The sequence below is a fragment of the Bos grunniens genome, chromosome 11 (genome assembly GCF_055505025.1).
Source record: "Bos grunniens cultivar Pamir isolate PY7600 chromosome 11, Bosgru_T2T1.0, whole genome shotgun sequence".
NCBI classification, from domain to species: Eukaryota; Metazoa; Chordata; class Mammalia; order Artiodactyla; family Bovidae; genus Bos; species Bos grunniens.
Window position 1 is genome coordinate 39,013,710 of NC_141175.1, and position 18,327 is coordinate 39,032,036.

Consider the following 18,327-nt stretch of genomic DNA (forward strand, 5'->3'; position numbering starts at 1 on the left):
TAAAAGCTTAGGCATGTTGAAAGAATGAGCAGCCCAGAAGGTGATGGAAAAAGGGAATTCCTCCAGCTTGGCAAGATAACAATGGTAGCCAGTCCTGAAAGTGGTGGGTACCCCCGGGACAGCAGGGTCCAAGAGGAATGGCTGTGTGGTGCCCCTACGGAGGCTGGGCCCTGGGCTCCAGGCTCCCAGCATCACAAGGAACCCACCAGCCCGAGAGCATTAAAATGATGATGTTACAGACATGACCATGATGCTAAAAGGGTCCAGGCTCTTCCCATGTCACCAGGCAATGAGGAAGCCTTCTCGACCCTTGTGAACCTGTGATAGATGTGGAATCCCCACCTCAACCCAGGGGAATGGGAGCTCAGAATCAGGCTGAATTCAATAAACAGGGAAATGTGGCACCGACCACCTGAGTATCTTGTCAAGATGCAGATTTTCAATCAGTAGCTGTGGAGTGGCCACAGAAACTGCATTTCTAACAAACTACCACCAAAACACACTTTGAGAAGCAAAGGTCTAAGGCCACTGCCGCTGCTGCTGCCGCTAAGTCGCATCAGTCGTGTCTGACTCTGTGCAACCCCATAGACGGCAGCCCAAACAGGCATTCTCCAGGCAAGAACACTGGAGTGGGTGGCCATTTCCTTCTCCAATGCATGAAAGTGAAAAGTGAAAGTGAAGTCACTCAGTCGTGTCCGACTCTTAGCAACCCCATGGATTACAGCCTACCAGGCTCCTCCATCCCTGGGATTCTCCAGGCAAGAACGCTGGAGTGGGTTGCCATTTCCTTCTCCAATGCATGAAAGTGAAGTCGCTCAGTCGTGTCCGACTCTTAGCGACCCCATGGGTTATAGCCTACCAGGCTCCTCCATCCATGGGATTCTCAAGGCAAGAGTACTGAAGTGGGTTGCCTTTGCCTTCTCCGAAGGTCTAAGGCAGGGGTTAGCAAACTTTTCCTAAAAAGACAGTAAAAATTTCAGCTTCGTGGGCCACCTAGTCTCCATCTCAGCTATCATCTCCGCCACCCACAGGAGAGTGAGAACAGCCACAGACAACTCATAATTGCGGGTGATGGTTCCCATAAGACTATATTTATGGACACTGAAATTCGAATTTCAGATAATGTTCATGTGTCACAAAATATTTTTCTTTCTAGTTTTTTTTTTCTCCCAACCACTAAAAATATTTTTAAAAAAACATTCTTAGCCCACAGACTAAGCAGAGGAGGAGGTGGGGTCTGAATTTGGCCCATGGGCCAAGCCCGGTCTACAGTGTCCAAAACAGTATAAAAGCCACAATAGGCATCCTTGACTAAATTAAAGTGGGTTGCTCAGTTAGCCTATTTTTCTATCCCAAGACTGGTTTTCCTTTCCCATTATCCTTCCACTAGTGCTGTGCTTTTCAAAGACCAGACACTTTGGGGACAAGTGGGTCCTGGCAAATGGACTTCTTCAAAACTCACTGAACTGACTTCAAAAGGCCGCCCTAAATCCTTCTACTTCTAATAAGAGGCCCTGCGGAATAACAGGTTCCTGTTTTAGTGAAAGAGCTTTAAGGAGGAGATTAAACTTCAACCACAGTTTTCTGAGCTAACAGCAGACTGACATGATCAGGGGAAGAAATTCAACCTTGCAGAACAACTGCTAGTAAATTCAAAAGCAATTGTCTCAAACTTCTATCTGACGAACCCATGTAAAGATTCTCTCCATTTCCCTTGGCCTTACATCCCATTTTAACTCAAAGGACAGAAAAGACTTCCAGCCATCTTGCAGCCCCTTTCACCATTAAACAGCCATCCCAGGGCCACAGTTCTATCTTTCCAGGAATAAAGCAACACACCTTAAAGTCCAAGAAGGAGTCAGGGCTCTAGAGACAGAAATAGCCAGGCACCAGCTAGGGGACCACAGGGCCACACTCTACTGTTCTCTAAGAATTCATCCAGCGCAAGGCAGGCAGAATCAGGCTCAGTCATCTCCCACGCCCTGCACAGCACTTCACACCCAGCAATGCCCATATAGGTTTGCTGGATGAACAGATGAGCTTGACCCCGTGGCCTAGTGCAGGGGAACTGGCCCACTCTGTCTCCCCGTGTTTGACAAGCCTCTCTCCCACGCTGAATGGGTGCTCAAAGGGAGATACTCCTTCAAAGAGAGCACTGTCTTTCTCACTTGCTGACTCCCTCACTGGCACCCCAGCATCAACCAGACCTGTCTTGGCTCCAACACTTTTGAGCTCTGTAGACTTAGGCAAGTTCCCACTGGATGCTATAAAACCTCAAGTTCTTCAGTGGTAAAATAAGAGTAATCAATACATCATCCAGAGATAATATTCAAAAGAGAACATCTGAACAATCTATATGGCTCAGACACTATTTAATCAGAAAGGTGCCAGTCTTAAACACCAAGTATGACTGTACTGGCAAGTACCAGCTAAATCTTGCCTGCCTGTCTTGTGGTAGGCCTTGGAAAGAACGAATACTTAACACAGATAGAGCAACTTGCATTTCTCCTGATAGGTAGCTGTTCACCCCTCTCCCTAAGGAAGCTTCTCCCTTCTAGCTTATAATGGTGGTCACAAACAAGTTCCATCACTAGCACTTCCTGCAGGACTCCTGACAGTCACTTTCACCACTTATTGAGGGTGTGGCCAGAGCTGCCCTCTGACTCCTACCATAGCCAGCTGCTCCCTGCAGACATCCCAGGGGGCTCCTGAGGGCTCTTCCCACATGGTCCTACCCACAGAACACACATCTGCCCTGGGCAGAAGATAGCTAGAATCTCATTCTACTGGGAATGCATTGTCAACCGACTTGTAGGAAGATGGCTTACTTGCCAGGGAGGGTGAGAGCAGACACTCAAAGCACCCAAATGCCCATCCCATCTCCTCAGATCGGGAAGACAAGGACCAAATCTCAAAGTGCCACAAAAAAAGCAACTGGGTCATTTCTTTGGCAATTAACTCCAGCACGTATTTAACAGGGAAAAATGTACAATCCCTTGTGAAAAGAAAGTGTGAAAGTGAAAGTCACTCAGTTGTGTCTGACTCTTTGTGACCCCGTGGACTGTAGCCCACCAGGCTCTCTGTCCATGGAATTCTTTAGGCAAGAATCCTGGAGTGCATAGCCATTCCTTTCTCCAGGATCTTCTCAGCCCAGGTCTCCCACATTGCAGGCGGATTCTTTACCATCTGAGCCACTAGGGAAGCCCATACATCCCCTTACCCCTTATAAAGATGTTGTGCTCCTTGGGAAAGACCTGGATCCCGCTCTGGAATAACCCTGACTTCTCCCCTGAAAACACCTAGCACATCTCACATAGGGTCTGACATGTGACACTCAATTCGTCAGCATTCTCAGCCCCTTTTGAGAGACTGGAAGGAAACAAGAAAACCACTTGGTTACAGCTGAACAGACAACGATGCTTAATATGACTGGGGAAAATGGGAAGTCTTGGCACAGAAAGGGAAGAAAGGAAATTGCACATTATAAAAAGGAATATATATTTAAAAGTAGGAAATATCATAAATGTGGCTTATTCATGGTTAATAGCAGGTATTTGTTTTTGGTGCTAATAATCTAATTAGTAGTCAATCCAGAGCATCCTTTATTATCAGCTGATCCATAATTACTGCTCCATGCTGAGTATTTTCCCGGCACATGATAGCTTTCAACTCCTCAGTACAAACAACCAAATAATTGGTGCTATTATGCTGAATACAGGACTATTCCTCTCCGAGGGGTGCTGTGGGGGAGGGGTTGTTTTCCATTCACGACAGCCTTTGCATTTCAGTGTCTGTTGATTAAGTCCATGCCATCCCCTCTTTAATCAGTCTGGAGGCATACCAAAAGCTCCTTCACACTCTCAAGAATGTGACAGCTTGAAGACATCCTTTTTTAAAGTTTAACCCTGGGACCAGAAACATCTCCAGTCCTCTATAGGTTGGACATGTTCACAAGGGACAGCAAACAAAGCTGAAAGCACAGTATATTTCTCTTTGAAAGTGTTGTAAAGTTTCTCCTTGCCTATTGTTTTAAAATGACTTGTCCTGGGAGAGATAGCTTCTGATATAAACTATCTCATTCAACAGCTTCTGCTCTCAACAAGATGTGTGTAATTCTAGGAAGCAGAACAAAGGCCAGCTATAACGACAGGTTGCTAAGGGGAAAATATATTCAGCATCTCTTTTAGGAGACCAGATTCAGTGTGACTGTGAGGGGAGAGAAAGAAGCCGGGGTGAGCATGGTGAAGTGGAAAGAGGTGGGTTCTGGAGCCAGACAGATCTGGGTTGGAATCCACTTCCTCCACTGGTAAGTGGCATGACCTTGGGAAAGTCACTTAACTTCCCTAAGCCTTGATGTTGCTCACCTGAAGAACAAAGCTACCGATGCCTACTGCATAGGGCTGTTAGGACAGATGTCTGACGCAGGAAGCACCTGGCACTCACAGGAGCTCGAGTTCTTAGTTCTCTGCTCTTTTGCTGGATGGGGGGTGGTAGGGAAAACTGGTTTTCTACAAGCCAGTTGCTGCTGCTGCTAAGTTGCTTCAGTCGTGTCCGACTCTGTGCGACCCCAGAGACGGCAGCCAACCAGGCTCCCCTGTCCCTGGGATTCTCCAGGCAAGAACACTGGAGTGGGTCGCCATTTCCTTCTCCAATGCATGAAAGTGAAAAGTGAAAGTGAAGTCACTCAGTCGTGTCCGACTGTTAGCGACCCCATGGATTATAGCCTACCAGGCTCCTCCATCCATGGGATTTTCCAGGCAAGAGTACTGGAGTGGGGTGCCATTGCTTTCTCCGACAAGCCAGTAGCTTATGCCATATAATTCCATTCACTGTAAGTAGGGCTTCCCTGGTGGTTCGACGGTATAGAGTCCACCTCCCAATGCAGGAGACACGGGTTCGATCCCTGGGTCAGGAAGATCCTGACCACTCCAGTATTCTTGCCTGGGAAATCACATGGACAGAGAAGCCTAGCGGGCTGCTAGGCTGTCCATGGGGTCGCAAAGAGTCGGACAGGACTGAGCAACTAACCAACAACAAATGTAACTAAGCCTCCACATCTTAACAATAAAAAGGTAGATTTCAGCCCAGATTCACTATGGAGCAGCTCCAACAGCCGAATTCCTACTGGCAGTTCCCACTGCCTGGGTCTCCTTTAGAATTCCCCTCCCTTATCCATCTTCCTATGATTCAGCAACTAAAAGGTTAACTCTTCCAGGTATAGTATTTTGGGTGGCTGGTACCTGTACCACACTAGCTGTGAAACATCTCCCTGTATGTAAAAGAGAGTAGGAATTGGGAAATTAGGAAGATCTATCAAGACAGTTCTCTGTTCAGAAACAGAAGCCAGTGGCTACAAGAATGAAAACTTCTGTACCCTGACCTCAAAGGAATTGCTAACACCCGCAGTCAGAAGCCACCCACTCAGTTCATTCTTTTCTTTTCGAAGGCCTTATTGAGGTGGCATATGCAAACAGAAAAGAGTAAGCATTCAGTGAATTTCCACAAAGCGAACATACTTTGTGCAAGTTACAAGCACCCAGATCAAGAAACTAACAGGGTACCAATTCCCCAAACGCGCCCTCCCCGCTCCCCCGCCCCACAGTTTCCCTTCTGGTCACTGAGGCCAACCAAGGGTCACCATGAAGCTGACTCCAAACACCGCAGATTAGTTTGGCCTGTTCTTGTACTTTAAGTAGAATTCCACAGCCAATTCATCAGTCGGGAAGATCCACTGGGGAAGGGAGAGGCTACCCACTCCAGTATTCTTGGGCTTCCCTGGTGGCTCAGCTGTTAAGAATCCTCCTGCAATGCAGGAGACCTGGGTTAAATCCCTGGGTTGGGAAGATCCCCTGGAGAAGGGAAAGGCTACCCACTCCAGTATCCTGGCCTGGAGAATTCCATGGACTGTACAGTCCATGGGGTCGCAAAGAGTCGGACGCAACTGAGCACTTTTACTTTCTTTCCACAGCCTGAAGGCCAAATCTGGCCTGCCACCTGTCTTAGGACACCCTGCAAACTAAGAATGGCTTTTACATTTGTAAATCTTTGACAATCACACCAAAAGAGATCCATTTCATAAGATGGGAAAAACTACATGAAACTCAAATTTCAGGGTCCATATATAAAGTTTTACTGGAACACAGCCACACTCATTTCATTTACATAATGTCTTTCACTCTACAATATCAGAGTTGAATAGTTACAACAGAAACCATACGATCTAAAAAAAAAAAAAAAGATTCTGAGTACATCCCCAACATATGAACCTTCAAATTGCAAACTTTCAAAGATACAAACGTGCATTCCATCAATGTCAGGCATGAGTGAAACAGCAGCTTGCCCTCTGTCTCCTATTGCTGACGGTCCTTCAGCTCTACCTTCTCCCACCTCCTCTCCCTCCTCCAGCTAGTAAATCTTCTTGCCTGTTCACTCGATGCCAGCCCCTGTATGCCAGTTGTTGTATACTGTGCTTTTCAAAGTACTGGACTGTAAGATTGTCTGTCTCTTTGGTCGCTAAGTTGTGTCCGACTCCTGTGACCCCAGAGGACCCCTGCCAGGCTCCTCTGTCTGTGGGATTCTCCAGGCAAGAATAGTGGAGTGGTTTGTCATTTCCTTTTCCAAATTAAAAATGTTTTATTTTGTTGTTTTTTGTATTATTTGTGTGAGAACTATTATAAACCTATTATAGTACAATACTATATAGCTGATTATGTTAGTTGGGTACCTAGGCCAACTTTGTTGGACTTAGCGATCAAACTGGACTTACGAATGTGCTCTCAGAATGGAACTTGTTTGTATATGGGGGACTTACTGTATCTGACCCTTTACAGAAAAAAGTGCTGACTTTAATTGGAATGCAAGGCGTTCGTTGAAATACGAATGCATTTCTTTGGGGTTTATGGCTAGGAGTGACATTGCAGGGTCATAGGAATATTAACATATTATACATATGTTCAGCTTTAGAAGACACTGCCCCCAAAATCACACTCAGTTTTAGCAGAAAAGCTAAAACCTGAAGCAAAAGCCATAATCTCAGTGTTAAGAGAGGCAGGGAGAATTACAGAGAGTTTATCTGATCCAGAATTAAACAAATGATTAGAAAACCATCAGGACTTTTGAGCAGAAAGGGAAAATATCAGAGTTCACTAGGTTTACGTTTCCTTCCATTCTTACTCCAAGCACATCCTTAAAAAATATTGTCCCCATTAATGTTGCCATGCTCTGTAGAAATGCACAGGAGTGGAAAAATGCTTCTGCCCAGGATCCCGCAATACAGACTGTGACATTCAGGCCACATCACAAAAGCATTACCATGAGCTCTCTAGGAGCTCACCAGAATTGCAGACAAAAATACCAGGAAGATATCAGCAACCTCCTGATTTTATGCTGTCATAACTTTAAGCATATACATGGGCAGCAACTCCCTTACTCACACCCAACCCCCAAAGCAGCCACCAAATGGCTGAACCTTGGCCCTTCAAGGCTGAAGAGCACAACGCAGGCAGGGCGCCCTCTATCTTTGAGCCGTGAGGCTCTCTCAGGTGATGCTGGGTACCTTCCAAAGTCACTTCCCTGGAGTCACTCCCCCATTTACCTGCCTCGCATTTCAAATAAGATGTACGTCTTAGGTTCTTTCAAATGACATTTTTCCTCTTAGAGGGGAATTGCTTCTGATTGTTTAAGAACCACATTCATCACGAAACGGATACAGATCAACAGTTTCCATCTTAATTGCAGGATCCCATTGACTTCTGCATTGAGCAGCCTCTTGAATGACAGCAGAGCTTCATTTCCTGCTGTCAAACCTTGCCAATCCTGGGTGGGGGCTTGAGGGGGTTCACTAATAGAAAGACAGAGCCAGTAGCGACAACAGGACTGAAGGGGCACGAAAGCCTCTCTCCACTTCTCCCAGGACCACGAGTCTGCCAGTCCAGCCCAGGATCTTCCCCAAATCACCCGTAGCATGTTTCTGCTGGGTCTGAGACTGAGTTAAACTGGCCTGTCCTGGGAGAAAACACAAAGTCCTGGTGGCCCTTCAGAGACAGGTTGTACAGTTCCCTTAACCTGACCCACCCTTCCCCTTTACGTGCAGAAAAGCAATGCTGGTGTTTATCAGAGGTAGAGAGATCATTTCTCAGAAGAGCATGAGCTTTTTGTCCAGATGAAAATATACACAAAGCACATACACATATAAAAGAACTGCCACTTCCCCTGGAAAAGGAAGCTAGCCGGACATTGAGCAGAGCCATGATAGAAACAGCACAGGCTTTACAGTCAGAAGAGTGAGTTCAAGGCCATGTAACGGTTGGGCGAGCTTGCCTGTCTCCTCCCTATTGTAACCTCAGTTTTCATCGTACTTCAGAGAACGAGGGTAACAATAACACCCACCACATGCGGTTGCAGGAAGAATCAAAGGAGGCATTTGTGAATAAAAATGCTCTGTAAACTCTGTAACATCACATGAAGAGGAGGAGGGAGGAAGGTCTCTTTTATCCTCCAGTTTCTGGTTCACCTTTAATCATTCAGGTCTTCGAGCAGTCCCTCTGCAGGTGAAGACCACCAGCCCACCACAATCAGGACCTGTCAATTCAGCACTCAGCTGGCAGCTATCAACTGCCCGTCTATTAACAGCCAATTATCTGGGTGGCTTAGTTAATCCATGGACCACGTGGTCTGATCTCCCGGAGATCCTAGAAAACAATGAGCCTGAAATACGAATGCCAGCTAATTTCTCAATGACCATCAAGGAGTTTGGCCTCCACTGTGCCTACACACTGCAGCTGCAAGTGATGGGAGCATAAATATTGATCGGCTCAGTCTCTCTGTGGCTGGGGGGGCGGGGGGGTGGGGAATTAACGATTAGAGTGCTCTCAGAGGAACAACAGGAGCTACATAAATCCTCAGCCTAGGCCATTAGAGGAAAAAAATCCTAATTTCCAAACCTTAGTGAGGACTGAGGAAAGGGACTGATTGCCTCTTGGGAAAGAGCGTGTCACGATGGGGCGGTCCTACCCACCCTGGAGACGTTCCTCATGCTCTCCTGGCCGTGAATGAGATGCAAATTGGGTTTAAACAACGTGATCATTAGAAAGAGGCAGCTGGGTGGTGGCTCTCTTTGGCTGGGCACTCAGATCCAGTGGCAGGAACAAGTGCCTATGCTGCTCGCCCCTGCATTTCCTTGAAAGATCTCTGTAGTGCTCACAGTTAAGAAGACAAGTGATATGAGGAGAATTTAATTATTTTTTTAAGTGCCTAATCTTGTCTGTGGGAAATGGTAGGCAGAAGGGACTCTAAACTTGAAATTGGCATTGTCTGGAGGCAGTGGTCCGCTGGCCCCTTAATTCCAGCCAAAAGGACTTGTGCTGATAAAGGGCGTCTGAGCAGACACATCCCTCCTTCGGAAAGAACTGCCTTTGCGTCCAGACCAGCAGCTAGGCAAGCCGCTCCTGACCTTGGTCGGAGCCTGAAGGGAGGTACTAGGCTCCCAGGCCTCCAGACTTCTTTCCGGGACTCTTGACCAAGTGCCCTGTGCCTCTCTGCTCCAGGGCCCTCTTGCTTCCCAGAAAATGTGAGTAAGAGGAGGAAGAATGTGATAAAGGGAGGAGAGAAGTGATGGAAAGGAAAGCAGGAGGAAAGAGGACTCCCTGGGAGGCATATACATTCCTCTCACTGTAGACGTTATCTCCCTTCCTCTCGCCATCAGCTTCCTAGTGTCCATTAGGTCCTCTGATGGCGGCAGCTGCTACCGAATGCAAAGGCTGCTGCCCCAGAAGGTTATCTCAGGCCATTTATCCTCAAATACCAAAATGCCAGAGCCAGCAAATTTCAGGAGCTTCTGCAGAATTCCCCAGAGTGCCAGTGTACACGTGTGTGTGCATGCATGTGGTTTTCACTGTCCCAAAGGGGTTCTTTCTTAATCAGCTCAACATCTCAGGACTCAGAAACTGATTTAGTGTTTGGTTAATCTAGCGTTTCTGATAAAATAATTAAAAGATAAGTAATAGACTCAGAGTATCCGTGGTATAATTATTTAAAGCCATGAGGTTTCACTTCAAGAGTTATTCACAGGTAACGCAAAATGACTCAGACTGCTGGCAAGGCAAGTGGGAGATGGATAGATAGGGTTGTAGTGTGCTGCTCCCATTTCACAGATGAGGAGACTGAGCCCAGAAAAGACTATCTGAGTGATCCCTGGCACCACCAATGGCAGAAAGAGACACCTGGGCTCCCAGGTGTATTAGAAAAAACAGAGGGCAAACCCACACTTGGTTATGACATGATGGGAGCTGCCACGAGAGGGCTGGGGTCCCCATTTTTCGACCCTGGTGCACAGTTTGAGTCTCTGAGGTCCAGACAAGGAGGAAGGACAACTACCCAGCTCCGGGTCACTTCGGGCAAGCGGGAAGAGGCAGCAGTCAGCTGTAGAGACTCACTTCCCCAAACAGATGGCGGGTCTATAACACTGATCTCAAGTGGAATGTGCAAAAGTCATAGCAGGGTTCACAGACACCCCCAGAGAGGGGAGCCGGGGGTTTGTCCCTACTTTCTAATTCAGATTCCTTTTCCGAAAAATACATCAGGGACTTCGAAATGCTCTGGAAGAATGACATAACTGTAAACGTTAGAAACTAAACAGAGGCACGGAAACACATTTCTTCAACTTCAAAATTTGTTCCTGGGTGCCTGATAATGCTTAAGACTATTTTGGAAATTTGGGATGGGAGAGGTGTGGGAAAGGATGGAGGCAGAGGAAGCAGATGAGATGGCATGAACCTGGCCTCGTAAAGATCCTGGACCTTAGGCATCAGCCAAGGGCAACCTCATTCTGTCCCTGTTGAGCTAATAAATGGCCTCTTATGAGTGGAGATTAGCACTTTTAAACGATACAAACAAATGAGCAACCTTGGAAAAGGGTAGTCTCTAGACAGGCTGGGGAAGCTTGTGACAGGGACATTAATTTCTCTTTCCTTTCTGGTTTTGTCCCTGTGTCTTCTCTGATTGCAGCAAGTATCATTCTGGGCCTCTGGGAAATCTTGAGATGGGGATTCCTGGTCTTTGTTTCCAAGAGCACCAGGCAACTTAGGAGAACAAGGGTTTAGGGACAGAGAGGGAGAGACAGGTCCCCAGATTGACTCAAAGAGATTCCCTTAAAATAGATCTGTGGGTCCCTGGGATATGGCCTGGGGAGAATACCAGCTGGGACAAGGGTACAACCCCAGGCAGGCCAAAACTGACCCAGGGAAGAGAAATTGCCACCAGCATGATGGGGCTGATCAAGGCAAGAGAGGAGTACGGGGGAGCTCAGGGTTTGGTTTCTTTTTGGGGAGGTGGGCGGGGGGGCGGTGGTTTGTTTTGTTCTGTTTTGCTTTAAGCTTGTTAATATCTAGAAAGCAAGGCATGCCATTTCTTGAATACCTGGAGTTCTAAACTGCTAGTTTCATATTTCCCAGCTTCTCATGGTAGCCACATCTGGGCCACGAAGGCAGCATCATCCCCGCCACCTTCTCCAGGAATTGCTTAGATGTGAAATCAGCACAGTGCCCAGCGTGGGCACCAGCACACACAGGCACGAATGTTCACGAAGGATGAAGGTTCATCTGAAAACGGGCTGTTTCTGGTCGTGCCAGAGTTGAAATTCCCTGAACAGAATCTAAAATATGCCCACGGAGCTTCAGCGGATTATTAGGGCCTCTCTCTAAAACTGATGAATTTGTGTGTGTGTGTGGAAGAAATTATCTAATAAATGAGGAATATAATGACAGTGCTATATACATAAGGCGTGTGCAGTATGCAAATATTACAGAAAACAAGCTCCTTTCTGACAGCGTTTGCCACATTTCTAGCACAGCACAAATACATTTACATGGGCCCGAGGCACTTTACTCAAAGCCTTTACATTTCCAATACCTTCCTCCAAAATTACCCTCAGGCCTCACATTCTTCTTTTACTAAGCCCCAAGCCCCTGGCCTCGGAGAAGGCAATGGCACCCCACTCCATTCTTGCCTGGAGAATCCCAGGGACGGAGGAGCCTGGTGGGCTGCCGTCTATGGGGTCGCACAGAGTAAAACACGACTGAAGCGACTTAGCAGCAGCAGCAGCAGCAAGCCCCTGGCCTAAATTTTAGTTTCTTGAAAATAAGAGAAAAATATGCTGTTTAAAAAAAACAAAAACAAAAAAAAACTCTGTCAGTCATTGAATAATTCTCCAAATGGCAAACAAATGATAGAGAAGAAATGGAAACATTTTTCTTTTTTTTTTTTTTTTTTAGTGGTACAGTACTTATTGCTAAAATCCTGTTTAAATGAAAGCATCAAGCTTGTTACATGATTTTCAATTAGGAATTAGAGCTTTGCTGAATTTGGGGGTGGGACTCCCCATAAAAATCAAATCAACATTGAAAAGTCAAACTTAAAGAAATCTTTGTTTGAGCTATTAATAGAACCAGCCCCTCTTGAAACTAAGAAAAAAACCCAATTAATCTTCTTAAACCAAGAGTGCAGCCTGGCTTCTCCATATCACTTGGATTGTGACGGGGCATAGGTTTTATTTTATTATCAGGCCCACTTTGGAGATCCCACTGCCAGGTGAGTGAGGATATTTCCTACATTGAGGAAGAGAGTCAGGGCCTGATTCCCAGCAAAGGCAACTGGCTGCATGGAATGGACAAGCTGGGAAGTCCCCAGCCAAGGAGTCCTGGCTGCAGCCCTCTCCTGTCCAATCCCTCCACCATTTCAACTTCTCTAAATATTTCAGAGGGAAGGGAGCCCACTGCTCTTGCTTTGGAAAACAAACTGACCCTTCTACCACACTGGGAAGAGCCCTAGGCAGAGTCCCCATGGCTTCAGACACATCCAAGGCAAGAGCTCTCTCCCCAGGACTGGGCAGAAGCATCATCTAGAGAAATCTGGGATACTGAACTCACCCAACAACCAAATTTTTCACCCTACAATAGACAAATGTCCCTGGATAATTCTTACTGTTGAGGAAACAATCTCTGCCCTGGCAAATGATTCCTAGACCAAGGGTGTTGCAACCACCCAGTGACGCTGTAGCCTCCCACTGGACCTGTCCCAGCAGGGTTCACTCTGTCCAGCCAGAAGTGCTTCCACGGCCCCAGATGGCCTCCTCCATGGGTAGGGCAGGCCTCCCTCTGAGATGGTTTCCCCACAGACTACACCAACCTCCCTGGAGCTCTACAAAGACCAGCACCTAGGAATGAGTTATGAAGTGCTTGGAAAGTATACCTTACCTCACCCCATCATCCCCCAGCAAAGACCCAGGCATCCGCAAGGAAGGAGCACAGGCTGTGGGTGGTTGCCAGGATGATCCAATTCCACTCTTGTGCTGATGCTGCCACTTAATAATAGCCCTGCTATCTTGAGCCAATTGTTTAACCTCATTACTCAAGCTCATGTGCACTAAAGTATGATCTGCCTTATTGTCTGTGGTCATTGTGAAGCTTAAATGAGCTAATACATGTGAAATGGAGTTTGTGAATTTGTGAGATCCAATGCAAATGCTAGCTATTGTTATTTCACATGAATGCACATGCTCACACAAGCTTGGACCACCAGGAACTCAAGAAGAATGAAATTATTCGGCCATATTTACACGGGGCCCACTGAACCACAAAAAACCCCATAGACTTGGTATTCTTCATCTAGCTTCCAAAACCATCCGTCAATAGGCTACTTCAGATTCACATGGGGCCCTTGTAAAAAAAAAAAAAAAATACTGATTCTAGGACCTTCTGCCAAAACCCACAGAATCATAATCTCTGCAGTAAATATAAAAACATGTATGTTAAACGAGCTCTCTTAGGTGGTTCTGACATGGAGTCAGGTTTGGAATCCTACTGCACTCCCTGGGACCCAGCATGCAAATTTCGCGATAGATCAGTGATGGGAACGACTGTTGTGGCACTGAGAGGGACCTCTCTCTGTCTCTCCATCCCTCGCCTCAGATACATATGCACCAAGATGCAGAGGGGTGCTCATCCACCAGACACAAAATACACCCATGAATATACACACATATATAAGTAGACACACAAAGTCATAATACAGGTGAAAGAAAGAAGAAATAGACTAACAAGAAAGGGTGACCAACAATAATAAGCATCAAGATTGTTCAAGTCTAAAGAATTCATGGTTATAAAGGAGACAGAAAATGGGGGAGAAAGAAGATGTTAAGACAATGAGCAAGTGGTCAAAACTAGGAGACCCCTGTTCCGTGGCTGCACAGCACTATATCTGACATGAGACCACTACCCCCACCCCATCCCACTACTCATTTGTTTGCAATTCTGCCTCAACCAGGAAGTCGTGAGAGCCACCCCTAGACGGCAGAGGCAGAGTGTGCTCCTCATAGCAATGCCGAAACCCAGCACAGAGCCTGGCCTGTGGCTGCACTGGGTAAATGTGTGCTCAACGCACGGCGGGATGAGAAGAAGCAGGTAAGGAAGAACAATAAAGTGCACGAAGGGAGAAACAGATCTCTGGTCCCAGCTCCCTGGAGTAAACTAGAATAAGTAAGCTTAAGGTAATGAAGTTCAACACAAAACAGAGAGAGTTCATGTCCCCGCAGGCATCATTAACTGCATCACAAGAAGCAGAACCACCCAGGAAAAAGAGGAAAAGCTCCCCAGATCTATGGGCGGGTCCGAAGTGAATGAGAAAATCGATCCAGTGTGATGAAGGCTGTTGGAAGGCATCCATCTGACCTTGTCACTCCCCTGCTTAATGCAGCCTCAAGGCCCCCTGGAACCCTCAAGGTCCTACCCACAGGACTCTTACACATTACCCCCAAGCTCATCCCCGCCATCAGCCACATGCTTTGACGCTCGAATTGTGCCAAACTCACCCAGCATGCTGTGTCATTCCTCTCAGCCTGTTTGGTGCGATTAACCTCTACCTGGAACACCCTCCCTACCTAGTGCCAAACCTACTGTTCTTCCTTCTCTACTCAGTTCCCTGTGCCCTCCTCCTCCTCCTCCATTAAGTCCCCAGGCCCCCACGACACCTAGGGCACACTGTATGGTCCTGGTCCATTCCTGAGCAAATCCCCTGCCTGCAGAGAATAGGTTCTGCATCTCTGTACCCACAGCAGCTAGCACACTGCCTGGCACACAGCAGATCATCAATAAATGCTTGGGGAATTCAATCAAGCACTGGCAAGATTTCAGAATGTAAGTGCCCAAAGACAGTTAAAAGGCAATCTCAGAGGCAACTTGATACAGTGGAAAGATCCTGAATATCAGAGGTCTGAGTTCAAATCAGTAGCATAATAAGGCAAGACTGAATCAGTTTCCTAATATATGGAATAAGGAGAATCCCACCCAACTCCTACAACTATTTATGAAGCACCCACATGTACCTGGCACCTAGTCGGTCCTTTGCGCTGTACTTACTCCCCTCTCTCCCCATTATTTTCAGTCTCCTGCTTGGGACCATAAGCTTCTCCAAGGGGTCTTTCACAGTTACTGGATGACCTCTCTGGACCCCTTCATAAATGTTGCCTGGCTGGTCAGGAAACCCCCCTGAGGCCCCCTTCTGTGTCCCACGGCCAGGTCTGTGGAAGAAGAGACCGAGGAATGGGGGCTCTGAGTAAAGGTAAGACTGAGCCTGCAGGGAGAGCCCAGTGGCTCCGCTCAGATGAACCGCCTGGGCAGGAGTTGGAAAAGCCACTTAGACTCTCATTTTCCCAACTCCCCACCAATACCAAGGCGTCTGTTTTTACAGGCTCTTTAGTGATGTTCAGGGCACATTCATTTCAACTTCCAATGCAGATGAAGAGATCGAAGACAATTATAAAGCAAGGGTTGCGACAGGCTGGGTGGGCCCGGGCGCCAGCCGCCCGGGACGCTGCAGGGCGCTCGCCCGCGCCGCACACGCGCGCGCGGAGCACCCCCGGGCCTCCGGCCTCCCCTGCTCCGGCCTGGCAGCTGCGGGAAGGAAGGAGGTCAGCGCGGCCGCCAGACTTCTCTCGGGCGCCAAGCGCCGGCCGGCCCTGCCACTCGACCCCCACCAGCTACTATCTCGCAGAGTCCACGGACCACCAACCCCCGGGCGGCTCGACCGCTGCGCCCTCGCCGCCCCGGGACCCAGGCGAGCTGTACCCAAGTTAAGAGCCCCGCTCCGCAAGCCAGCTCGCGCCCGCCACCCACACCCACTCCCACTTCCACACAGCGCGGGGCCGGGGATGCCCCCTGAGCTTTTGTAAAATCCAGAAATATCACACTGTAGCCGCATCCGGCGCCGGGTTACCTGCTCGCAGCGCCCAGACCCCCGCCCTGGCTTCCCGGGAGCCCGCAAACCCCGCGCGCGAGCTGCGCGCCCTCCTGCCAACCACTGCCCCGCGCCTGGCGCGCAGCCAAACCCCGTACCTTGGGGGTCTGCACTTCGGGTCCGGTCGGCACCTCCAACTTCTTCTTGGTTACCCAGAAGAACAGCAGCACGGTGATCCAGAGCACCCCGAAGATTGGCAGCACCAGGCGGCGACTCAGGCGCCGCATGGTCCCGCTTGCCTTCTCCTCTGGGCGTCACTGCGCCCCGGGGGCACCCCCTGGCGGTCAGGGTCGGCGGGGCAGGTGTCCTGGAGAGTGCCCTGCTCCCGCGAGCGCTAGCCCCGGGATCCGGAGCGGGAGAGGACCGGCGGGAGCCTGCCAGGCGCCCCGCCCGCTCGGGAGAGCAGCGAGCAGAAGCGGGGACCACGCGGTGCCCCGAGGCGCGGCAGGCGAGGGCGGAGGGGCCGCCAAGCTGGACGACCGCTCCAGCCGGAGAAGCGCGGTGGCCGCCGAGATGCTCCCCGCGCTGCCGCCGCCGCCGCCGCCGCGAGGGAAACTGACTCGAGCTGCGGGGAGGGAAGAATCCGAGGCTGTGCCCGGCACCCCGCGAGGAGCTCCAGCGGGGAGTGGAGGGAGGGAGAGATGGGGGAGGGAGGAAGGGAGGACCGACAGACAGACCGACTGCGAAGGGGAATCCGGGCGGGAGCGAGCTGGGCTCTAAGAGCGGGCGCTATCGCCGCCCGCCCACCGAGACACCGCCGCGTGCTGTTCTGGGGCCGCCCGCGCCGAGCCCCGCGCGCAGCTCGGGGGCCATCCTGGGATGGGGCGGGGCGGGGCTGGAACGGTGCGTCCGCGAGACCCGCCGCCCCCAGCTGCACGCGGGGACCCAAAGGCCAGCCGGTGCCTGGAGGAGCGGTGCCTGGGAGGACTTTCCCGCTCGCCGCGGGGGTCTGCACGTGGCGCTCGCAGCCTGGTCCCGCTCTCTGTGCACCCACCCTAGGGGAGCTGGCGCTGGGACCTTAGGACGCTGGCAGGCCTGCTGCCTCACCCGAGGGTCATTCTCCTGGCCATTCAGGGCCAAGGCCGAGTTCAGCCAACTCCCCAGGGTGTTTCTCTGCCTGCCTGCAGGTGCCTGGCAACTTTTTCTGCTTAATGGAACGCTGAGTTGGTCTAAATTTAACTTTAAAGAAATCCTTTTAAAAATTAAGGTGCAATTACCTCCCTTAAGAGTTTTCTCTCCCTGAGCATCAGGGCTCTGTGTTTGCAGAAAGGGGGTGGGGGTGGGGTCCAAAGTTGGGTCAACCATGTGGTTGACACTGCAAAGTCAACATTGCAAAGTGACTTGGAGGGAGGGGGGTAGTGGGTGCAGAGGGCTATCTTTCAAAAGCCCTTTTCCCCAAATGCCTTTTGGAAGTGCATCCTTCTTCCTCTTGAAGATTAAAACTACTTGGGTCCAGAGGCCCAGCACGGTCTGAACTGGATTTCTACATGGGCCTCAGCTAGGCTGGAATGACACTGATAACACTGGATGAGGGGTTCCTGGCCCCAGTCAGCCGCAATAGCTGTGTGAATCATGGAGACCTCAGAAGGCTTAGATTCCTCATCTGTGAAATGGGCACGATTTACAAGTGAATGAATAGTTGTGAAAGCTAAGTGCAAGGTGCTGGTGTTACTTGATCATCTGATCCCTGAAAGGGGGGGAGAACGACACCTTGCTCTCCCTGGGGAACAGTGCCATCTGATGTGTGAGCCTGACTTGGAAGAATGCTTATCTCATCAAGTTGTTCGTGAGGTGAAAGTGATGCACCTCCTACTCTAGCCATCATCCTCTTTGCCTCTCCCCACAGGGCCCAGCATAGGAGGCAGGGCAGGTGTGAAGTAGGGCTCCAGAATTCACTCTTCAGGAAGACAAAGCCAGCAAAAAAGTGGAGTCAAAAATGGAGGCATCTGCTCCTGTATTTGGTACATTGTCTTTCAGTCACAGGACAGTCTTTCCTCCTAGCTCCATCGTGTTTTTGGCTAGGCTGTAGATAAGAAGTTT

General features: G+C 49.2%; 1 protein-coding gene across 3 annotated transcripts in view; it reads right to left on the minus strand.

Annotated features, from left to right (window-relative positions):
- The window catches only part of GALNT14 (polypeptide N-acetylgalactosaminyltransferase 14), a 216,101-nt gene extending 198,882 nt beyond the window's left edge, over nt 1-17,219 (minus strand). For all 3 annotated transcript variants that reach the window (XM_086323634.1, XM_086323633.1, XM_086323632.1), the window contains exon 1: nt 16,386-17,219. In XM_086323634.1, coding sequence (XP_086179760.1) covers nt 16,386-16,514 — 129 coding nt within the window. In that variant the 5' untranslated portion in view covers nt 16,515-17,219. The remainder of the gene's footprint in view (nt 1-16,385) is intronic.
- Nucleotides 17,220-18,327: the final 1,108 nt, after the last annotated feature.